Source organism: Acartia tonsa, chromosome 14 (genome assembly GCF_053477335.1).
Source record: "Acartia tonsa isolate MP-2025a chromosome 14, ASM5347733v1, whole genome shotgun sequence".
In the NCBI taxonomy this organism is placed as follows: Eukaryota; Metazoa; Arthropoda; class Copepoda; order Calanoida; family Acartiidae; genus Acartia; species Acartia tonsa.
Window position 1 is genome coordinate 7,675,963 of NC_137273.1, and position 18,814 is coordinate 7,694,776.

An 18,814-nucleotide genomic window follows, 5' to 3' on the forward strand; every position below is an offset into this window, starting at 1 on the left:
ATTTCCTTAGTTTAATTTTGCACATATTTTTAAGAATAGGAGGATGGTTTATATTGAATGGGTGTAGTTTATACGTGGATATTATGACAGGAGAAAAATTGTCGTTAAGTCAGGCTACAATTTCCCCGCGCATTTATTGGTCGGGTAATTTATCTGGTGGGAAGGTAGGGGATCATGTGGGAGATCCTAATTTTAGCCCACTACAGAGTTTACTTTATTATAGAACATGAAAATCACGATCTAAGTAATAAAAATCCATTGTTATTTGAGTTCATTTTGGGAACTCCCCTCTCTACGAACTTAGTAAGGTCTCACCTAATTACTTTTGATTGGCTATTCACTTGCTTTATTTTAGGATCTAATGCAAAAATACTCTTAAACTTTAAATAAAAATATACTTCTATAAAAGTAAAAGGATGTCTGTGTATCGATGTGTACCAAAGAATCTTGCTAACCGCTGAACTGATATGGTTCTCCTTTACAATGTAGCTTCTTAGATCCTGGGAAGGTTTATAAATTTTTGTGGGAGGGTATGACCAATAACCAACCTGCCAAGAGGAATCGCTCCTAGAAAAATTAACCCTCCCAAAAAAAAGAATTATTTCCTTCACCTACCACCTCAAGTGCCGATTCAATTTGGGTGTTTATTACAGGGAAGCTTCCTCGTCTAGGGTTAAGGTTATTGCCAAATATGATCCGATGTTTTTTTTTAAGATAATATTTTTATTTTAACTAGCGGTTATGCCCCCTAGAGGCCTCTAGGGGCACTTGTGGAGGGGGGAGTTGAATTTGATAACCATTCTTCTTTTTTTAGATTTAAGAAAAAAAAATTGGGGAGTGGCTGACGCCCCCTCATTTTTTATTTCTAGTTGAAAAAAATAAATGAATTTTTTTTTGTTGGTGGTACCCTACCCCAAAATAGTTACAAACCTTCCCGGGACCTATGAAAAGCTACCCTGTTAAGGAGAACCCAATCGATTAAGCGGTTAGCTAGATCCTTTATTACAAATAGACAGACAGACATCGTTCTACTTTGTATTACAGATAATATATTTTAGACCATTATTTAGAATAGACTTTCTCAAAAATTTGATTCTAGTTTTGAATAGGTACAGTGGAAAATGGTAAGAATTTTTTTTGATAGATAAAATTCTCTTGGAATGGTAGATCTAACCTTCCCTAAATAAATAAAAGAAGCTTTACTGTGATGTCCTTTTCAAAACCCAGTAAATTATAGAATTTTAATGATATTCTGATAGTTTGTTCATTCATTAATATTTATGAATTTAAAAATCTTCATGATTTTATGTTATGCCATTTTTAAATATTTAAATTGAAGGATGAATTTTTACTTTTCGTTCAAGTATAAATTATTAAATATATTCAATAGGAATCCATACAAACGCTTTTCTAATATGGTCATGTCACTCATATTGGGCGGATTAAAGAACTATAATATCATATGCTTCAAAGTAATAGTATGTCTGTATGTAGTATGTATATTCTTAAAGACCTCGTAATCATCTAGACCTCTTATTCCACAATATTAGTTTTAAATTGTTCGAGGGCAGATACATCCCAAATGACGACTGCCGATCGTTTTAAAATTTAGCTCTTGAAATTTTATTTTTACATGATTACATTCTATAGTTAACTAGTTCTATTGAAACTTTTAATAAAACAAAGATGAATCTTCACAAAGATCATACAAACTCTCATATTAATAGGAAACCTTTAAAGTTAAAAAAAAAACAAAGCTTAATAATGTTGAATTTGTTAATAAAAAGATATCTAATAGACATCTGGATTGCCTAAAACTTCAACCCTCCCCCCCCCCTCCCCGACATTTTTTTTGCATCTGAAAGTTCCATAAAATGTATGTCCTTACCTAGAAGTTAGGGTTTCCTTAGCCTTACATAGATAAAATATGTAAGACTTAAGGAATTCTAATTCTAGGCTACCCCAAGAAATATTACAGAATTCGGCCATTTCAATATTTGGATCTACTGCAGTTCACGGTAAAATATTGCTGGTAAGCAATATTTCCAAAAATCTATGAATTTTAAAGGCTGCTAGCTGCCAAACAGCTGAACGTACAGATCATACCCGCACACCATTTTAAGCGGCATAAGAAGGCCTTCAAATAATCTGGAATAGCCAAGATCCAATTATGCACAGGGGAAGCTTCATTAATAAAGGTACTAAGAAAGAGAGGTATTCAGGCTCCACCAATAAAAATATCCCGGGAGAACTCGGCAGACCTGCTATTGGGTAGAAACTGTACACATTTTGGTATGAAAGGCCTTATTTTTTTAATTTCTTCCCAATAAAAAAGTCGGCTATAAACGGTCGAATTTCTTAATTAAAACCCATAGGTCAATTCGTTTCAATAGTTTTCAAATTTAGTGAGAGATTGATGCTAGTGACACTACTCCTTAATTTTTAATAGATTTTTAAAAAAATAGGGAAACAACTAAATAATAAAAAAACGAGTCTACTCCATTTCCATTTTTTATAAGTGCAATTTTAATTTTGAAATTAATTGTCACAATTCCAAGTTTTTAGAGGATTCGCTAAAGAGGTGGATGAAAGTAACCCTAATATGAAAGATTGAAAAAATATGGCATATGATACTTGATTGTTTTTTTCTTTTGTAGGTTTATATATTGTATGAACTGATATCTTCTAATATGAAAAAAAAACTAAAGGCCGATATAAACACTTCCTAAAAATTGAGCATTAATTATTATTTTATATGTTGACGAGATCTTAAAAGACATACCATGCTCAACCCTATTTAATTTTCTTTAAATATCTTCTTTTAATTAAAGAATCTGGTTAGCGTACACTTATTCAAATATTACATATCAGTTCTTAATTAACAAATATTCGATTCCTTTTTTTTAAAGATAATGTTGGAATCTAAAATAATTTTCTCATATGCAGTGTAAAAAATAAATGTACAATATTATTTGTAATGGTTATAAATACTTTAATTACTAAAGAAATCTATTAAACTAGTTTTGATTCTGAATAAACGTGCGGCGATTAAAACTTTTTAAAAGAATAAATGATTTTTAAAACTGTTTAAGTTTCTACCTTACCTGTTTTTTAATTCTTTTTTAACAAAAAGATTTTAGCTGATTCTAATAAGGTTTCAACTGTTACAATTTCTTAATAAAGAAACCATCTAATAGTTCCTTTTTCATTATGACCAAGTTCTTTACTATACATTAGTCTTCTTCTCTCATATTTCTATTGCTTCATTGAAGAAAAACGCGTAAAATAGGTCTTTTTCGCGCATTTCTCTGCACTGCGAGATAATTATGCATTATTGATTTATGGCTATTCAAGATTATTTGTAGGCCTTCTTAAGCCGCTTAAAACAGTGTGCGGGCATGAGCTGTACGTTCAGCCGTTTGGCAGCTAGCAGCCTTTAAAATTCATAGATTTTTGGAAATATTGCTTACCAGCAATATTTGACCATAAACTGCAGTAGATCCCAATATTTTAATCAGACTTCTATGTCATAGAAAAGTTATGCTCCCAGAGAAGATCCTCCATGGAAAATTTAATTTTTTTTTGCATTAAAATTCTAAAACTTTTCAACTTAAAATGTTATATTATAATTGATGTATAAATATACCAACAAAATAAATGGAAAATTTTTAAAAAAGGAATAATCAGAAAAAGATATATTAGATGTTTCCTCCCCCCCCCCCCCCCCCCCCCCCATTTTATTCATAAAACTTAAAATTACAAATTGAAAAAAGATCAGTCGGAAATTAAGTCATTTTATAATTAACAAGGATGATACTATCAATAGTGAGAATCACAAACGAAGATAAGTGTCCCTAATGGTATTTTCTTATGTCGGGCTTATGTAAGCTTTTAGTTAAGTATACCTTTGGAGTTTCTTAGTTATTGTTAAGTATTCCTAAATGTAGTAATGTCAAGTAAGACTTAGGAAAGGTTTAAGGTACCTTATAAAGTTTACTAGGGGTTCCTATTTTGTTCTTAGTTACATTAAGCTATGTCAAGAAAAAGCAGGTTTGATGACATACCTTTTGGGTTATGTCTTAAAACAGCCAATTGTTTTTCTAACTAAAATTTTGGAAAAATATTCCTATCTTTTTTAAGTTTTTGAGCACGGTTCCTTGTAAATTCCGCCACATACATCCTATCTGTGTTATAAATAATAGCAAGTAACCATCTAAGGCCTCTTTAAAGATATTTTTGATTTTTCTAATTATAAAGAATGGTTACTTAAAAATATTTTTATAGGGTGATTTTTTAATAGAAAATATGGTAAATTAACCTCCCCCAATATATATAAAAAACACAAATCATATTCAAATATTGGAAATGGGCAGGTGTCCTAAACATTTGCAAATTATTTTTTTCGTTAAAACGAATGAACAACAAAATATATGTGATCATTTCATTCTACATTTAAAGAGGCATAATTTAAAATTTATTACAATGAGTACACTTTTAGTTATCTATAATATTTCTTTTTTTCTATTTATGTAGACAAAAAAAACTTTGCTCTAATTAAGACTTGTCTTTCATATTGTTTTAAATTTTATTTCTTAATTATTTAATTAGGGTTACATAAAATTACTTAGGTATACTTAAAATATAAAAGGTATCTTATCTAGTTAAGTCAGGTAGAAAGCAAGTACACATTCTCATTCAATCCAGGAAGGGAGGGGTCATTGGGCTTTCTAAGATATTACATTAGTCCCCAAAGTTTTATTATAACGTTTTCTTATTCAATAGCTTAATAACTGTTGGGACTTTTTTCAAAATTTTAAGTGGTATGTTTATTAATCTTAATATCCAACCGTTTCAATAACTAATTGTACAGGACAATGACGTCCAAGCTTTTTTATGTTGGGGGGGGGGGGGGGGGGAGGGGTGTAAAAATTAAAATGCAAAAATTTTGCCTAGGCATCCCCAAATTCAATTTGGACGGAATATCAATCTATCTACTATTGTCTTATCCCTTTAGATCCCTGATTTCCTCTACTTACAAATGAAAGATATGTTCATAGATGTTCCTTAATATACGCCAAAATTTAAAAATAAAGGGTATTATCCTCTTAGAAATTTTTTTTTCAATATTGAAAATTTGAGTACCCCCCCCCCCCCCCCCGACAGCGAACTATGAACTCTGGCCGCAGCACTCGGCTCCCTAGCCTGCCTAGCCGCAGCGCTCGGCCCCCTTGCCTGCCTAGCCGCAGCGCTCGGCTCCCTAGCCTAAAACCTAACCTAACCTAAAATAGTTGTTCGTCGGTAGTCGGGGGGGGGGGGGGGGGGGGGGTACAAAATTGAAAAAAATTGATAACAAATTTTCTAAGAGGATAACGCCAAATAAAGTAAAGTGTAAAAAATTCAAGGGCCATTAAAAAGAGATATAATAAAGGGTGTCTAAAATATCTCGCTAGCTTCTGGAATAAATCGGTTTCTTTTCATGGAAGCTTCTTATATTTGTTATATTTGTAAAAAAAGGAAACTGTTATTCTTGCTTTAAAAAAACTTTTTAAAATAAAACAAACTGTTTTCATGCGCAGTTCTTAGTCGATTTTTAACTTTTTTGACAACAAATTTTTGTATATTAAAATTATCCGATGCTTCAGATTTTTTTGAAAACTGATTTCTTATGCAACAAGGTAAAATGTTATAAGTAAAGCATCTCTATAAACAAGTCCCAAAAATGTTAGTATGTCCTTAAACAGTATCATCCATTTAGGCAGTTTGCAACAAATTTACTTACAATATTTTTTGTACTGATGCATTAATATTCTGCTAATTAAGTTCTGACAATCTACAAGTGTTAAAGTTTGTTTGTCCTTCCATTTCAGAGCTTCGCTTTTATGGATGTTGTCATCCTTGTTATATAGTAATTTCTTACCTTGGTATAGGCACCATGTGAAATATAGGTAAAACACATGACACATAATCGAATATTAGAAATAAGCAAGTGTTGAATCTATGTACTTTTTTGTTAAAATGAATGAACATCTATATAGATGTTAAAATTAAAATCTACAAAGAGTCACATATTATCAAATTTGATATGTTTGTTACAAAGAGTAGCTTTTATTTCTATAAGATCTTGCCTTATAATTTTTTTCTATTGTAGTAAAATTAAAAATAATCCACACAAAGTCGACATCAAATTGTCTGCATATGAAAGAATTTTAATTCTTATTATTTTAAAATTAATTAAGGTAACCTTTATTTTTCATAAGTAAGGCTTGGAGAAGTGGATCAAAAGGGTTGATATATGAGTTAGGGGCATTGAAAAGGGGGAGGGGATTAGACTAGCTTTACATAAAGAGTTAGGTATAGCTAAAGGGTACTTAATTGGAAAGAAAGCAGGTAGAGGAGAGAAGAGAGGGGAAGGGGGGGGGGGTTGATAAAGGTTACTTAGGAAACTTATGTAAGGTTTTTAGTAAAACTTTAAGGTAGGCTTACATTAAAAGTTAGGGACACCTAAATAAATTAAGGTATTCTTAAAGGTATGAGAAAGCAGGTAATTTGTCTTTCTTCTCTAACTTGTTTTAAAACACCTTTGACAACCAATGAATAGATATTTAAGAACTAGATGGTCTATCTGGCATCAAATTCTGTTATACATATAAAGCGGTTCCTATATTAAGACAAACCCCTTTGTTAATTTTTTAACTTTTTTATTTCATGGGTGGGTGATCTCCAACACCACCTTAAATTTTTTAAAAAATACTTTTCTTTTATTTTATATTTTTTGGGGGTTGAGTACCCTCCCAAACCCCCCTAAATTAAAAAAAAATTAACTTCCATTTTCGAACCCAGTAATAGTGTCGGACTGATTATGACATAACAAAAAAAATTAGCCAATGAGAGGACATTATTGACCAATGGTAAAATTCATAGTGGCCTCTCATTGGCTAATTTTTTTTTGTTACGTCATAATCAGTCCGACACTAATACTTGGTTCCCATTTTCAATTTTTTTATTTTTTTCTTTTATTTTTGAATTTTTTTGGGGGTGAGGTGACCTCTCACACCCCCGTAAAAAAATTTTATCTAAAATTTTTTTATCTTCCATTTTAAAATTTTTCTTCCATGAAATGGGGTGACTTCCCACACCCCCCGGTACAAAAATTTTTTTCTTCCACTTTTAATTTTTCTGGGGTTGGGGTGACCCTCTTAAAAAATGTTTTGTCTTCAATTTCAAATTAATTTTTTTTTTGGAAAAGGGGTGACCTTCCACACTCACTAAAAAGATTTTTCTTGTCAAAGGGGGAAAAAATGGCGTGCGAAGCGTGCCGCAATTTTTTTTAACCTCCTTAAAATTTTTACCCTGGGGGTTAAATTTGCTTGGGGGGGTAATTACCCCAACTGAAATCTGTTTGCAGGGGTAAATTTTATTTACCCCCCCCCCCCCAAATTTACTCCTGGGGTAAAATTTTTTGGGGGGTAATTTAAATTTTATTAAATATTTAGTACTAAAAATGCACTGGAAGCGCGCCAAAAATTTTTTTGTTAGAGATTTTTTATTTGGGGGGGGGGGGGGGGTATTTATCCCTCCTTAAATTGTTTGAGGGGGTTAATCCCCTCTTCACCCCCTCTTTGGACATCTATGCCTGGAGGATCAGGACCTTCAGAATTATACATGGAACCTGAAATTGACTTGTATACCTATATTTCTAACTAGCGGCTATGCCCCTAGAGGCCTCTAGGGGCACTTGAGGAGGGGGAGTCAAATTTGATTACCCAATATCTTATTTTAGATTTTATAAGAAAAAGTAAAAAAAAATTTTGTTGGGTAGAAAATTTTTTTTTGGGGGGGGTTTGCCTAGATATACCACACTTTTCTGGGATCTTGCTGTGTCAAGTATCAACTGTTGGGAATATCAAAGGATGACTCCATGCAAAATTTGAGCCGGATCCGGCCAAAACCGGCCGTGAATTTTATGAAAAACCGTTTTTTTCCCGGTTTTTAGTGGGTATCTGTAAATCGATTCAGCTGGAGCAAAACCGGTTGGAGGTACAAAAAATTTTACTTCACGTGAAATTTAGCCAATGCAATTGCCTACAAAAATGTAATTCATCATCAACTTGATTGGACAAATCTTTCTCCTCCTAAATGTCCATTAAAACCTCGGAAACGGCAAAAATCGCCAAAAATCACGCCTTCGGCGGCAAATACCGGCTAAACGGTCAGCCGGAGGCGAATGAAACATAAATAAAGAAATGTCCGCCTCAAAAAGTTGTTCAACATCAAAAAGATGCTTGAAGTCTCTAAAACGACTCCTTCCCCTCCTTTAAGGGGAAAAACTGAAAAAACGTGATTTTCAAAAGTATACCCACTTTAGGGGTGTGGGGGGCACTGAACCCGTCACCCCAGGGTCACCAAATATAAAGTCTAGGCGGCCCACAATGCTGAATTTTCACCAAGTGAAAGTCTTGTGTCATTATCTCTTATGAGAAAAAAGTTATTAATTAATTAAAATTTCAAATTGTGATTTTTTGATGGATTTCTTTGATGAAATGACAGGCTGGTCAATTTTTAGGCCATTTTTTGCTGTTTTCGGCCCGCCACGCCCAAACGGTTTGAGATAATCTCACGGGACCTTTTGCCCGACCTAAGCCTGGTTATTTGTGAGGTCTAAGAAAAAAAATCCCGGATTGGATGAAGCACGACGTCGCTGCGCGCCGTCTAAAATCGCTGGTCGGCTCATTTTGGCCCCTCAAACCCTCACCTCGTGCCATTTTTCTGTGTAAAGATTATAATTATAATCTTTTGCGTAAGTCTGATTTTTTTTCCTAGACCTCACAAATAACCAGACTTAGGTTGGGCAAAAGGTCCTGTGAGATTATCTCAAACCGTTTGGGCGTGATGGCCCAAAAACCGCAAAAAATGGCCTAAAAATTGACCGGCCTGTCATTTCATCAAAGAAATCCATCAAAAAATCACAATTTGAAATTTTAATTAATTAATAACTTTTTTCTCATAAGAGATGATGACACAAGACTTTCACTTGGTGAAAATTCAGCATTGTGGGCCGCCTAGACTTTATATTTGGTGACCCTGGGGTGACGGGTTCAGTGCCCCCCACACCCCCGAAGTGGGCATACTTTTGAAAATCACGTTTTTTCAGTTTTTCCCCTTAAAGGAGGGGAAGGAGTCGTTTTAGAGACTTCAAGCATCTTTTTGATGTTGAACAACTTTTTGAGGCGGACATTTCTTTATTTATGTTTCATTCGCCTCCGGCTGACCGTTTAGCCGTTATTTGCCGCTGAAGGCGTGATTTTTGGCGATTTTTGCCGTTTCCGAGGTTTTAATGGACATTTAGGAGGGGAAAGAGTTGTTCAATCAAGTTGATGATGAAGTACATTTTTGTAGGCAATTGCATTGGCTAAATTTCATGTGATGTAAAATTTTTTGTACCTCCAACCGGTTTTGCTCCAGCTGAATCGATTTACAGATACCCACTAAAAACCGGAAAAAACCGGTTTTTCATAAAATTCACGGCCGGTTTTGGCCGGATCCGGCTCAAATTTTGCATGAAGTTATCCTTTGATATTCCCAACAGTTGATACTTGACACAGCAAGATCCCAGAAAAGTGTGGTATATCTAGGGGTGCCCCCCCATCATCATTTTTAATTTTAGTTAAAAAATTAAAAAAAAAAAATTGTGGGGGGTATTTTTCATTTTTGGGGGCGTTGGGGTTATCCCACCCCCCAAGAAAATAGTTATAAACCTTCCCCGGACTTATGAGAAGCTACCTTGTTAAGGAGAACCCAATCGGTTCAGCGGTTAGCGAGATCCTTCGGTATAGATACACAGACAGACACACAAACTTCCTGTTACTTTAGTATAAGGATGAGGTTGTACTACTACAGGTTTGGGAGGATGTTTTATGGGGTTCAGGAAACCCTCCCCCAAATAAAATAAAATGGAGGGGATGAAAAATACATCTCCCAAAAAGCTGTATTTTGTCCAAAGTTTTTTTTTATGTTTTTTTTGGTGATCCCCCCCCCCCCCCTAAGTAAAAAAGGATGTAAAAACAAAGGTTGTTGAATAAAAGTGTGGAGGAAGCGAAAATTCATTATCAAATAGGGGACATGCACAATTTTTTTTAGCCCTCTAGCTTTAATAGGAGCTGAGATAATGGGGGGGGGGGGCATTGAACTACTGATAAAGGTGCGGCAAGGGGCCCAACTGTTAAGGGTTAAGTCTCACAAATTATGGATCCCGATTGACCATCTAGTTCTTTTATATCTATTGGTTAATTATACTGTAGTACTACTGTACTTCCTTATTATTTTTTTGGTTATTTTTAAAAACAGCAAATCGTTCTTTTAGCTTGAATTAAAAAAAAAATAGTATGGCCTTAAATAGCTTCAAAGTTTCTATTTAATTCCCATGCACACACAGACATACATCCTATATTTGTTATACATAATTGCGGCTACTTTTCTAAACTTTAAAGATGTAAGATTTATAAAGAAAGATTTTAAATTTTTTTTTGTACAGAGTGATTTCTTTGCTTGGTATACAGGCACTACATGAAATATAGATAAATCACATGACTCATAATCAAATATTTGAAATGGAAAAAGTGCTGAATCTTTGATCCTTTTTTGTTAAATTGAATGAACAACTATGGCGACGTGAAAATTAAATTCTACAAAGAGTTATATTTAAAACTTATTACAAAGAGTATGCTTTTAGCTCTATATGAATCTATAAGATTTTTTTCTATTGTATTAAAGTTTAATTTAATCCACAAAATTTTTTGTTAAAAAAATATATCAAATTGTTAAGCTAAGAAACAATTTTATTCATTTTTTTTTTTTAATAAATTAACGACACCCTTAGGTAAACCTAGGTGGAGAATTATATGAAAAGGGAGGATTTATAAGGCTGGGGCATCATAAAGGGAGAGGGGTTTATGATAGGGATTCCTAAATCTTTTACTTAAAAGATAGGAAGAGTTTTTATTAATCAGCTAAAAAATCTCTTAATTAGTAAAAACAAGATTAAGATTAAGGGAAAAAATGTAGAAAACTTAAAATAGAATATATAGCCTCATGATAATTTTTAACGCCTCTAAGTCTAATGAAACTTTTCTTATATAACCCCAATTGAAAGAACACTAAGGGACGGGGGGGGGAGGGGAATGGTGAGTGTTATGGCGGCTATTCATTGGGGGGGAATCGTTTAAAAAGGGTAGATGTGGAGGGGGGGCTGGCAAAGGAAGACAACTTAGAGTACCTTATATTGATATGATAGGTTTATGTAAGGCTAAAGTATTCCTATCAAAATCTTTACCTAAGCTTGACATTACTAAATTTAAGGGTAGACTATCTCCCCTAAACTAAAGTAAGGCTAAAGATACCCTTATTTTTAAGGGGTCCCTAATAAACCGTTTGTGATTAGCTTTAATAATATCTTTTATAAAAGTAATATTTTAAAACTATTTTAGTGCCCCTAGGGGCGTAACCGCTAGTTAGAATAAAGCAAAAACAATAGTTTTGGACTTTGTTTTGTGCGGCCTCAGGGGCTCTGAGGTGGGGTGTAAGTGTAACAGTCGACCTCCCCCCTCTAGTTTTAATTTACAGAAAACTTTTTAAAGGGAGGGAAGGATTTTTTTCATCATTTAAGGTTAAATAGCGCAGCAACATCAATCAATACATTTTAAAATAATTTTAGGATGGCAATTTCAATAAATCACTGAATAATAGTAAAAGCAGAGGGGAATACCTTGGCTTACAAAAAGGCTCAACTCATTGCCATGTAAAGTTTTAACCAACAAAGGTCGTGCAATCAAAGGGTTGGTTGTCTGTTGGGTAATCGAGTACCCATCTGCCGATCGGATGTTTTATATTGCAATTCAAAGATATGGAAAGGAAACAGCTTGTAGTGTCTCCATGGAGAGGACTTGAACCAGACGCAACAGCTAGCTCCCAAGAAATACCGATCTAACAACACCTATAACTTATAGAGTAGCTGCGCTATATGATTGATCTTTTGTTTTATTTCCAAGTAAAATTAAATAAAACAGCTCGTTAAAAATTTAAAAATAAAAGGAAAAAATGATTTACCTTTTTAGCTAGAATGAGTTAAAATAAAAATTATTTTGATAAGGACAATGCTATCTTATGAATTAGTAGGTTTATTTGTCTGTAGCTTAAGATTTCGATAATACTGAACAGATTGAGTTCTCCATTATATGTAAGCTTCTTATGGGTCCTTGGATGGTTTTAGGTGATTTAATTTTTATTTCTAAGTTTGGTTTTAGGCTATATTTCTAAAATTAGAAAAGTATTATACAGTAAAAATTTAGATGTCTAAGAGATATCTCATTTGATTATGTAGCAAACTCTGGTTTGAATTAACTTATAACAATAGTTTGTTTATAAATTATAAAGCTGTGCTTTTTTGAAATATTTTAAGTAAAAATATTCTTTAATAATATTCACTAAATCGTTAGAATTTGATTTTACCAAAAAATTAATGAAATATTGTGCTAACCTTTTTTGAATGTAATTATTTCCAGGGGTTTCCTCACTCTCTGGAAATACTTGGACTGTAAATAACACTGGTACCCAAAGTATTATAATTACGTTATCTTATTCATTGGGTACTTTTACTAAATTTTGATTAGTTGATTTCAAACTACGTCCAAACTCTTTAACAAATAACTTTAATCTACAGAAGGGTATTCTTTTTAAATCATCGGGGATATGCATCATTTTATTGTCTATTGTCTTATCCCTAAATTATTCTTGTTATTTCTTACAACTAAATTCAAAGTTGCTTGATCAATATACTATAACAACAAATGGTGTCTAAAGATCTTTATAAATAAAATCACATTACAATTTTATGGAACTTTAACTAGATATTCCTGTGTTACAATACTTTGCTACAACTATGGAACCAGTGGAAGAAAGGTTGTGTGTATTCACTTTCGCATAATATCACATCATTAACTCATATTTACAACAGGTTTGACAACATTTATAAGTGCGAGGGGAGAAAGTCACTCAATAAATCAGCATGTGACGTCATAAAAATTAGGGATTATCCATCTCTTTTTAACGGGATTTCTTTCCCACTCCTCCTCTTCTCATTCTTCATTTTTATAAAGTCAGAATTTTTTTTTGAGTGACTTTTTCCACTAACCTGTAAGTAGTGATGCACAAAAAATCATGGATAGACAAATGGTTGAGTTATATAAAGTAGATGTTTAGTGGTGATAACTAAAATAAAGAAGCATATGATGTTAAAAAATAGACAATCACTAAACCCTAATATAATATATATTATAAATGTCTTTTGAAGCATAAATGACAGACTGTTACATTTAATAATGTTATCTTCAAAAATTTCAGCAGATTATCTTAAGTGGCAGCCAAGAAAATAATCCCATACCTTTACGGATGGACAAACCCAGCGTATACCAAAAACGAAATTTATTCGAAAAAAACCTTAAACCTATTCATGATTTTCAGCTGTCGGTGGGGGGGGGGGGGGGTAACAAATAGAAGAATTGGCGTCCTTTTCATCTGCTCCCAAATATTATTTGAGACTTATTTCGCTTGATGGCCAAAACCTATTCTTGGGACAAACTGACATAGTGCATTATATAGTAGAATTGCTACTAAAAATACACAATAAAAGATAAATAAGAGGGGATACAGAAAATGTATCATAAAGTAAGGGGAAGTTTTAAGAGAGAGAAGGGGCTGTTTAACACACTAGTCCCCCAACGTTTTATATTAAATTTTCTTCTTCGTTGGCTTACAACTTTGGAGACTTTAGTGAATTTTGATTAGTTGATTTAAGTTCAAACGTTCCAACCACTAATTTTAATCTACAGAATGTGTAATTTTGTGTATCATGATTGGGAATGTACATCAATTTATCTGCCATTATCTTATAGTTTTAGCTGGTGTAATATGATGCAGTTCGGATAATTTAATAATATTATACACGCCTGGAAGTAATTGCTCACTAAGAAAGGGAGTTTTAAGAAAAGGGATATTATAGCAGTAGTCTGAAACTATTTACACAAAATTATGGTTTAAATATTCGTTCGAAAAACAGTTGGCTATAAAATAATCAACTTTACCTGTCCTAAAGAATAGCGTGATCTACTCAGCTGCTAATAGAGATAGATATCTAAATTTTTCTATACCTCTCTTAGTCTGTTGGTTGTAAGTAATGTTCTAGTGGTTTTGAAATTATTATCATTGCTTTGCTACTTAAGAGTTTTCATTAAATTATCCTTTCCTAAATAAAATATATTTATTGCGTGTTTGACTTTATCTAATTTTTTAAAGTACTAAAATACAAAAAAAAATTGACAAATATTTTAATACAGTATAGTTAGATAGCAATTCTCTAAAATGTACAAAGTTTTTTTTGATATTTAGAAATATTTTAGCAATTTAAAAATCAATACATGTACATTTATTTAATTTTTATTTTCTGGTTTTCAGAGTACCTTTTACGACTGTTTATTTCAGAACTGTTTTTTTCGCATAAAAAAAAATGGCGGATTTAAAAGACGACATTGCAATGTACTACGGGTGGCGGGCCAGCATTGAACAGCATGAACTTCCACCTGGGCTTGTAAGGTAAACATGGCGTGTAGGGAAGCCTAACTAATGGTAATGGTAATGAGTTTCGTCTGGTATTAGGCCAAGGCATTTACAATGCCAGCACTTTTAAAACAATAACATTCTAGAAAACTTGCAGTCGCGTTATTAATTAGTTATTTAAGTTTCCTATGCTAATTTTTTATTCTTTTAATTCCAATTTTACAATATCTTTTACTCAAATATGCTAGTAAATTTGATTTAAATATTACTTAATATCTTGAAAAGATGGTATATATTTTGTATCTTTTAACAAATACCAAATATTAATATTAGACTAGCTAAAAAGATGAAAAATAAATATTTAATGAACACAAAACCTTTGCTTTTAAACATTATTTATATGGAAAAAATTTTGCAAAATATTTAGAATTTAAAGTACATATTAATATTTTGCTATAAATTTATATGTAAATCTTAAAACACGGATTTTCCTTCCCAGTAAACCTTCCAAAATAAATAAAGAATTGAAAAAGTTGAATATTTATTGTTAATAAAAAGAACAAATAGACTGATATTTAAAAACAGAAAAATGGTAAAATTAGGAAATATAGTGAGATTAAATAAACTGTAATAAAAACAAGGATGACAACATCCATAAAAGCGAAGCACTGAAACGGTAGGACAAACGGACATTAACACTTGTATAGTGTCTGATCTGAATAATCAGAACATAAAAGTATCGAAAGAGTCGAAGCAAAATTTAAGTAAATTTGTTGGAAAACTGCTTGATACAGGATAATGTTTATGGACATACTTACATTTTCAGGACTTGATTATAGAGTTGCTTCGCTTAAATATTGTTCTTTGTTGTCCCAGGAATCAATATACCAAAAATCAGATCAAACGGATAATAAGATCACATAAAAATTTGTTGTTAAAAAAGTAAAAAAATCAACATGTTTAAAATGGACGTACGGACATTCTGGTAATGATTATAGAGTTGCTACGCTTTCTAAATCGTACCTTACTACTACAGGAATCATCATGCAAAGTTTGAAATCGATAGGACAATTCTAACATGCCTAAATTAACGAATAAAAGCTATCTATCTCGGACGGACGGACGTACGGACGGAAGGACAGACGTACGGACCGACCCTAATTATAGAAAAGCTTCGCTTTTAAAAATCATGATACCTTGTAAGCTTAATTACTTTTAGGTTGAGACGGACGGACGTACAAATTGTATTTTATAGAGTACCCCGCATTTATGGTTTTTGCTTTAAAAGTCATGTCAAACTCCCAATTATCATGATAGTCAGAAATCAAATACCATGCTAAAGTCAAACTGTATAAAATTAGATAAAATTCATTCAAAAAATAAATTAAATCTTAGCAATGAATGGAACATTAAATGGTGAATAATGTTGGCCTTAAAATTTTTTGAAACAAGTTATTTCATTCGCTAACTTAATAACCTCGGGGACTAATCCTAATTGTTTCATTCAAACTAGCAGTATCATTACTCAAAAATAATTTAAATTTACATAAGGGTAATTTTGTGCAATATAATATGGGATGATTGTACATAAATTTATCATCGTCAGATGTCTTATAAATCTGCAAATTATAGCACTTTCAAACTTTTTAAAAGCGGAGCTACTTTTTAATGGTTAGTGTCTGTTTTTATTCTATTATGCTGTTCTATATTCGGTTCTTTGTTCTATATAAATCAGGAATAAGGTGTAAGAAACAAGCGAAAATAATAATTGGGAGCAGATGTAGAGGTCGAAAAATTTACGATGAATTGGCCCCCAAACGACAGCTGACGTATTAAATTCGTGGTTTTTTTCCGAATTAATTTCCTTGTTGGTATAAGCTGTGAAAAAATGGGGTATTCCTGTCCAGTTTTTTGTTTAGGAATGAACTGAATAAATGATGACCTATCGGTCCATCATTTATTCCCTCAGGTAAGAAATATTCATTCCTAAACAAAAAACTGAACAGGAATATCATTCTCATTTAAACAAAAAACTCATTTTTTTATGCTATAATGTGGTTTAATTTTGGTTTTTAATTTTCATTTATTTCCCGGCTATGATCATTTATATCCCAGATATCAAGTTTCTTTTAATAATTAATAAAAATTCAAAAATCTTCCAAAAAAATTTGAAAATCTTCTAAAAATGACTACCTCCGGGAAATAAATGACTACCTCCGGGAAATAAATGGGGTATTCCTGTCCAGTTTTTTGTTTAGGAATGAATATTTCTTACCCGAGGGAATAAATGATGGACCGATAGGTCATTATTTATTCACTCTTTCTATTTCTTTCTTTTCTTTCTTTCTGATATCTTTGGACAATACAATGATCCTTTTTCCTATCTATTATTTTATTGTCCAATTTCAAAACTTGAAACATATTATTAGCCTGAATAAGAATAAATAACACTTAATGTTTTGGTTTTTTTTGTAGGGAAAAGAAGATATTTTCAGCGAGGGAATTGTACAGAAAACTCAGTGCTTCTACTCCACGCTCAGAGAGGTTAGTTGACTAAAAACGTCCTTGTTTTTTTTCTGTCTTATAAACTTTTATGCTTTTGATTAAAGCATTGAGGGCTATTTTTAGATTAATTGCTAAAGTTTTTTTTAAACTCCTTGGCAAAAAATCATTACTTTTTAACTTAGTTTTTCCGTCTTTACGACTAAAAAGCAATTGTGAATTATGAATTTTATAGTATAAGATTAATAAAACTCTAACAGAAAGCAAATATAGGTTCCTTCGAGTGAATGTTGCCATCCTTGTTTTTAAAAAAAATATTTCTAAATAATTCTTAATCATAACAAACAAGTTGTGTTTGCTCTATATAAAAATCATTTTCCGGCCTCTTAAGTTTTCTAAAAATCCCCAAACATTATCAAATATAAAATTGGCGCATTAAACAATCGTCCACAGCGCATTATGTAATACGCCAAGTAAAATAATAAATGTTTTATATGTTTTCAACATGATTAGATAGATGCTTTAATGGATATAGAATATGTGGACATTGTGAAGAGGCAATTTTGTCGTCAATTTAGATTGCTAATACAGTATTAAGATATTTGTCAATATGTTCCTCCTTGGTCAGAGAAGAGTATAGGAAAAGTCATAAGGGAGGGGGGGGGGGGGGAGATAGAATATAAAGCTGGGAGAAACATTTTATCAGAGTATGCGAGAATCTCTCACGATATCCACGTATTCTAATATCCATTAATGCTTTTCACATCTTGCACATTTGCGCAGGCTCGAACCCGACCCCGTTGAAGACGAAAAGAAAAGGGCCAAAGTTCCACAGAACAGAGAGGTCGAACTTATCAACAAGTGGAAGGTAAAAAAAACTTTTTATATTTCATTAAATTATAAAATAGTAAAAAAATCACATATTTTCATTAAATAAATTACATTTGTAATAGAATGATCTTTCCATTGCGGCTTCGAAACTGATTAATATCCGCTGGCAAAGACGTCCAAGGGGGGGGGGTAAAGGGGTGATTTCCCCGCCCCCCCCCTAAGTGAATTTTGGGGTGCCTACGGCACCCCCAAAAGTTTGGATTTTCAAATTTTACCCCCCCCCCAAATAATAAAGTTCTCAGCCATACTGTAAAATCAGTTATAGCATCGTATTACAGAAAATTTTCCACGAATAATAAAATAAAATTCATAAAAAATTTTTAGCCCAGATCTTTTTTTTCATTCTAATATCCGCGGAAAGCTGTCTATATGCTACGAAAAATTAATTTATCCAATGCACCAATTTAAAAAATGATTCCCTCGGTTGCGTCTTATTGCAATGAAATTTATAATTACATTTTAAACACCTTTACAACAAGCCTAATCGAGATGGAAAAAGGGATCTAACAACTCCCCTACAGCGTATGAGAAAGGTAACTTAAAGCATAAAATGTAATAGGTAAATTTGAAATTAAATTAAAGTAAAATGGATAATTTAAATCGAATAAATATAGTTTTTAAATAGCATAAAATATTTTCAAACTAACAGTAATTAAGTATGGAAGTTTTGTTTCGAGTGATGGTTTGACGATTTGCATATTCAGGGTTCGATTTAATACTGTATATTTTTTGTACTTGTAAATTTGCTCGAGTTTACCAAATATTTTTAAAAAGTTTCATTTACTAAAATGCAGGTATGAGGCATAACAAGCAA

The 18,814-nt window shown here is 32.4% G+C and overlaps 2 protein-coding genes across 3 annotated transcripts in view; one reads left to right on the forward strand and one right to left on the reverse strand.

Annotated features, from left to right (window-relative positions):
• The window catches only part of ND-B17.2 (NADH dehydrogenase (ubiquinone) B17.2 subunit), a 397,876-nt gene that overhangs the window by 136,478 nt on the left and 242,584 nt on the right, over window positions 1–18,814 (reverse strand). The gene's annotated exons all lie outside the window — the stretch shown is intronic.
• Window positions 14,531–18,814, forward strand: part of LOC145305890 (coiled-coil domain-containing protein 42 like-2-like) — a 33,327-nt gene continuing 29,043 nt past the window's right edge. The window contains exons 1-3 of the mRNA XM_080147742.1: window positions 14,531–14,643; window positions 17,083–17,151; window positions 17,893–17,977. Of these exons, the coding sequence (XP_080003868.1) occupies window positions 14,558–14,643; window positions 17,083–17,151; window positions 17,893–17,977 (240 nt within the window). The 5' untranslated portion in view covers window positions 14,531–14,557. The remainder of the gene's footprint in view (window positions 14,644–17,082; window positions 17,152–17,892; window positions 17,978–18,814) is intronic.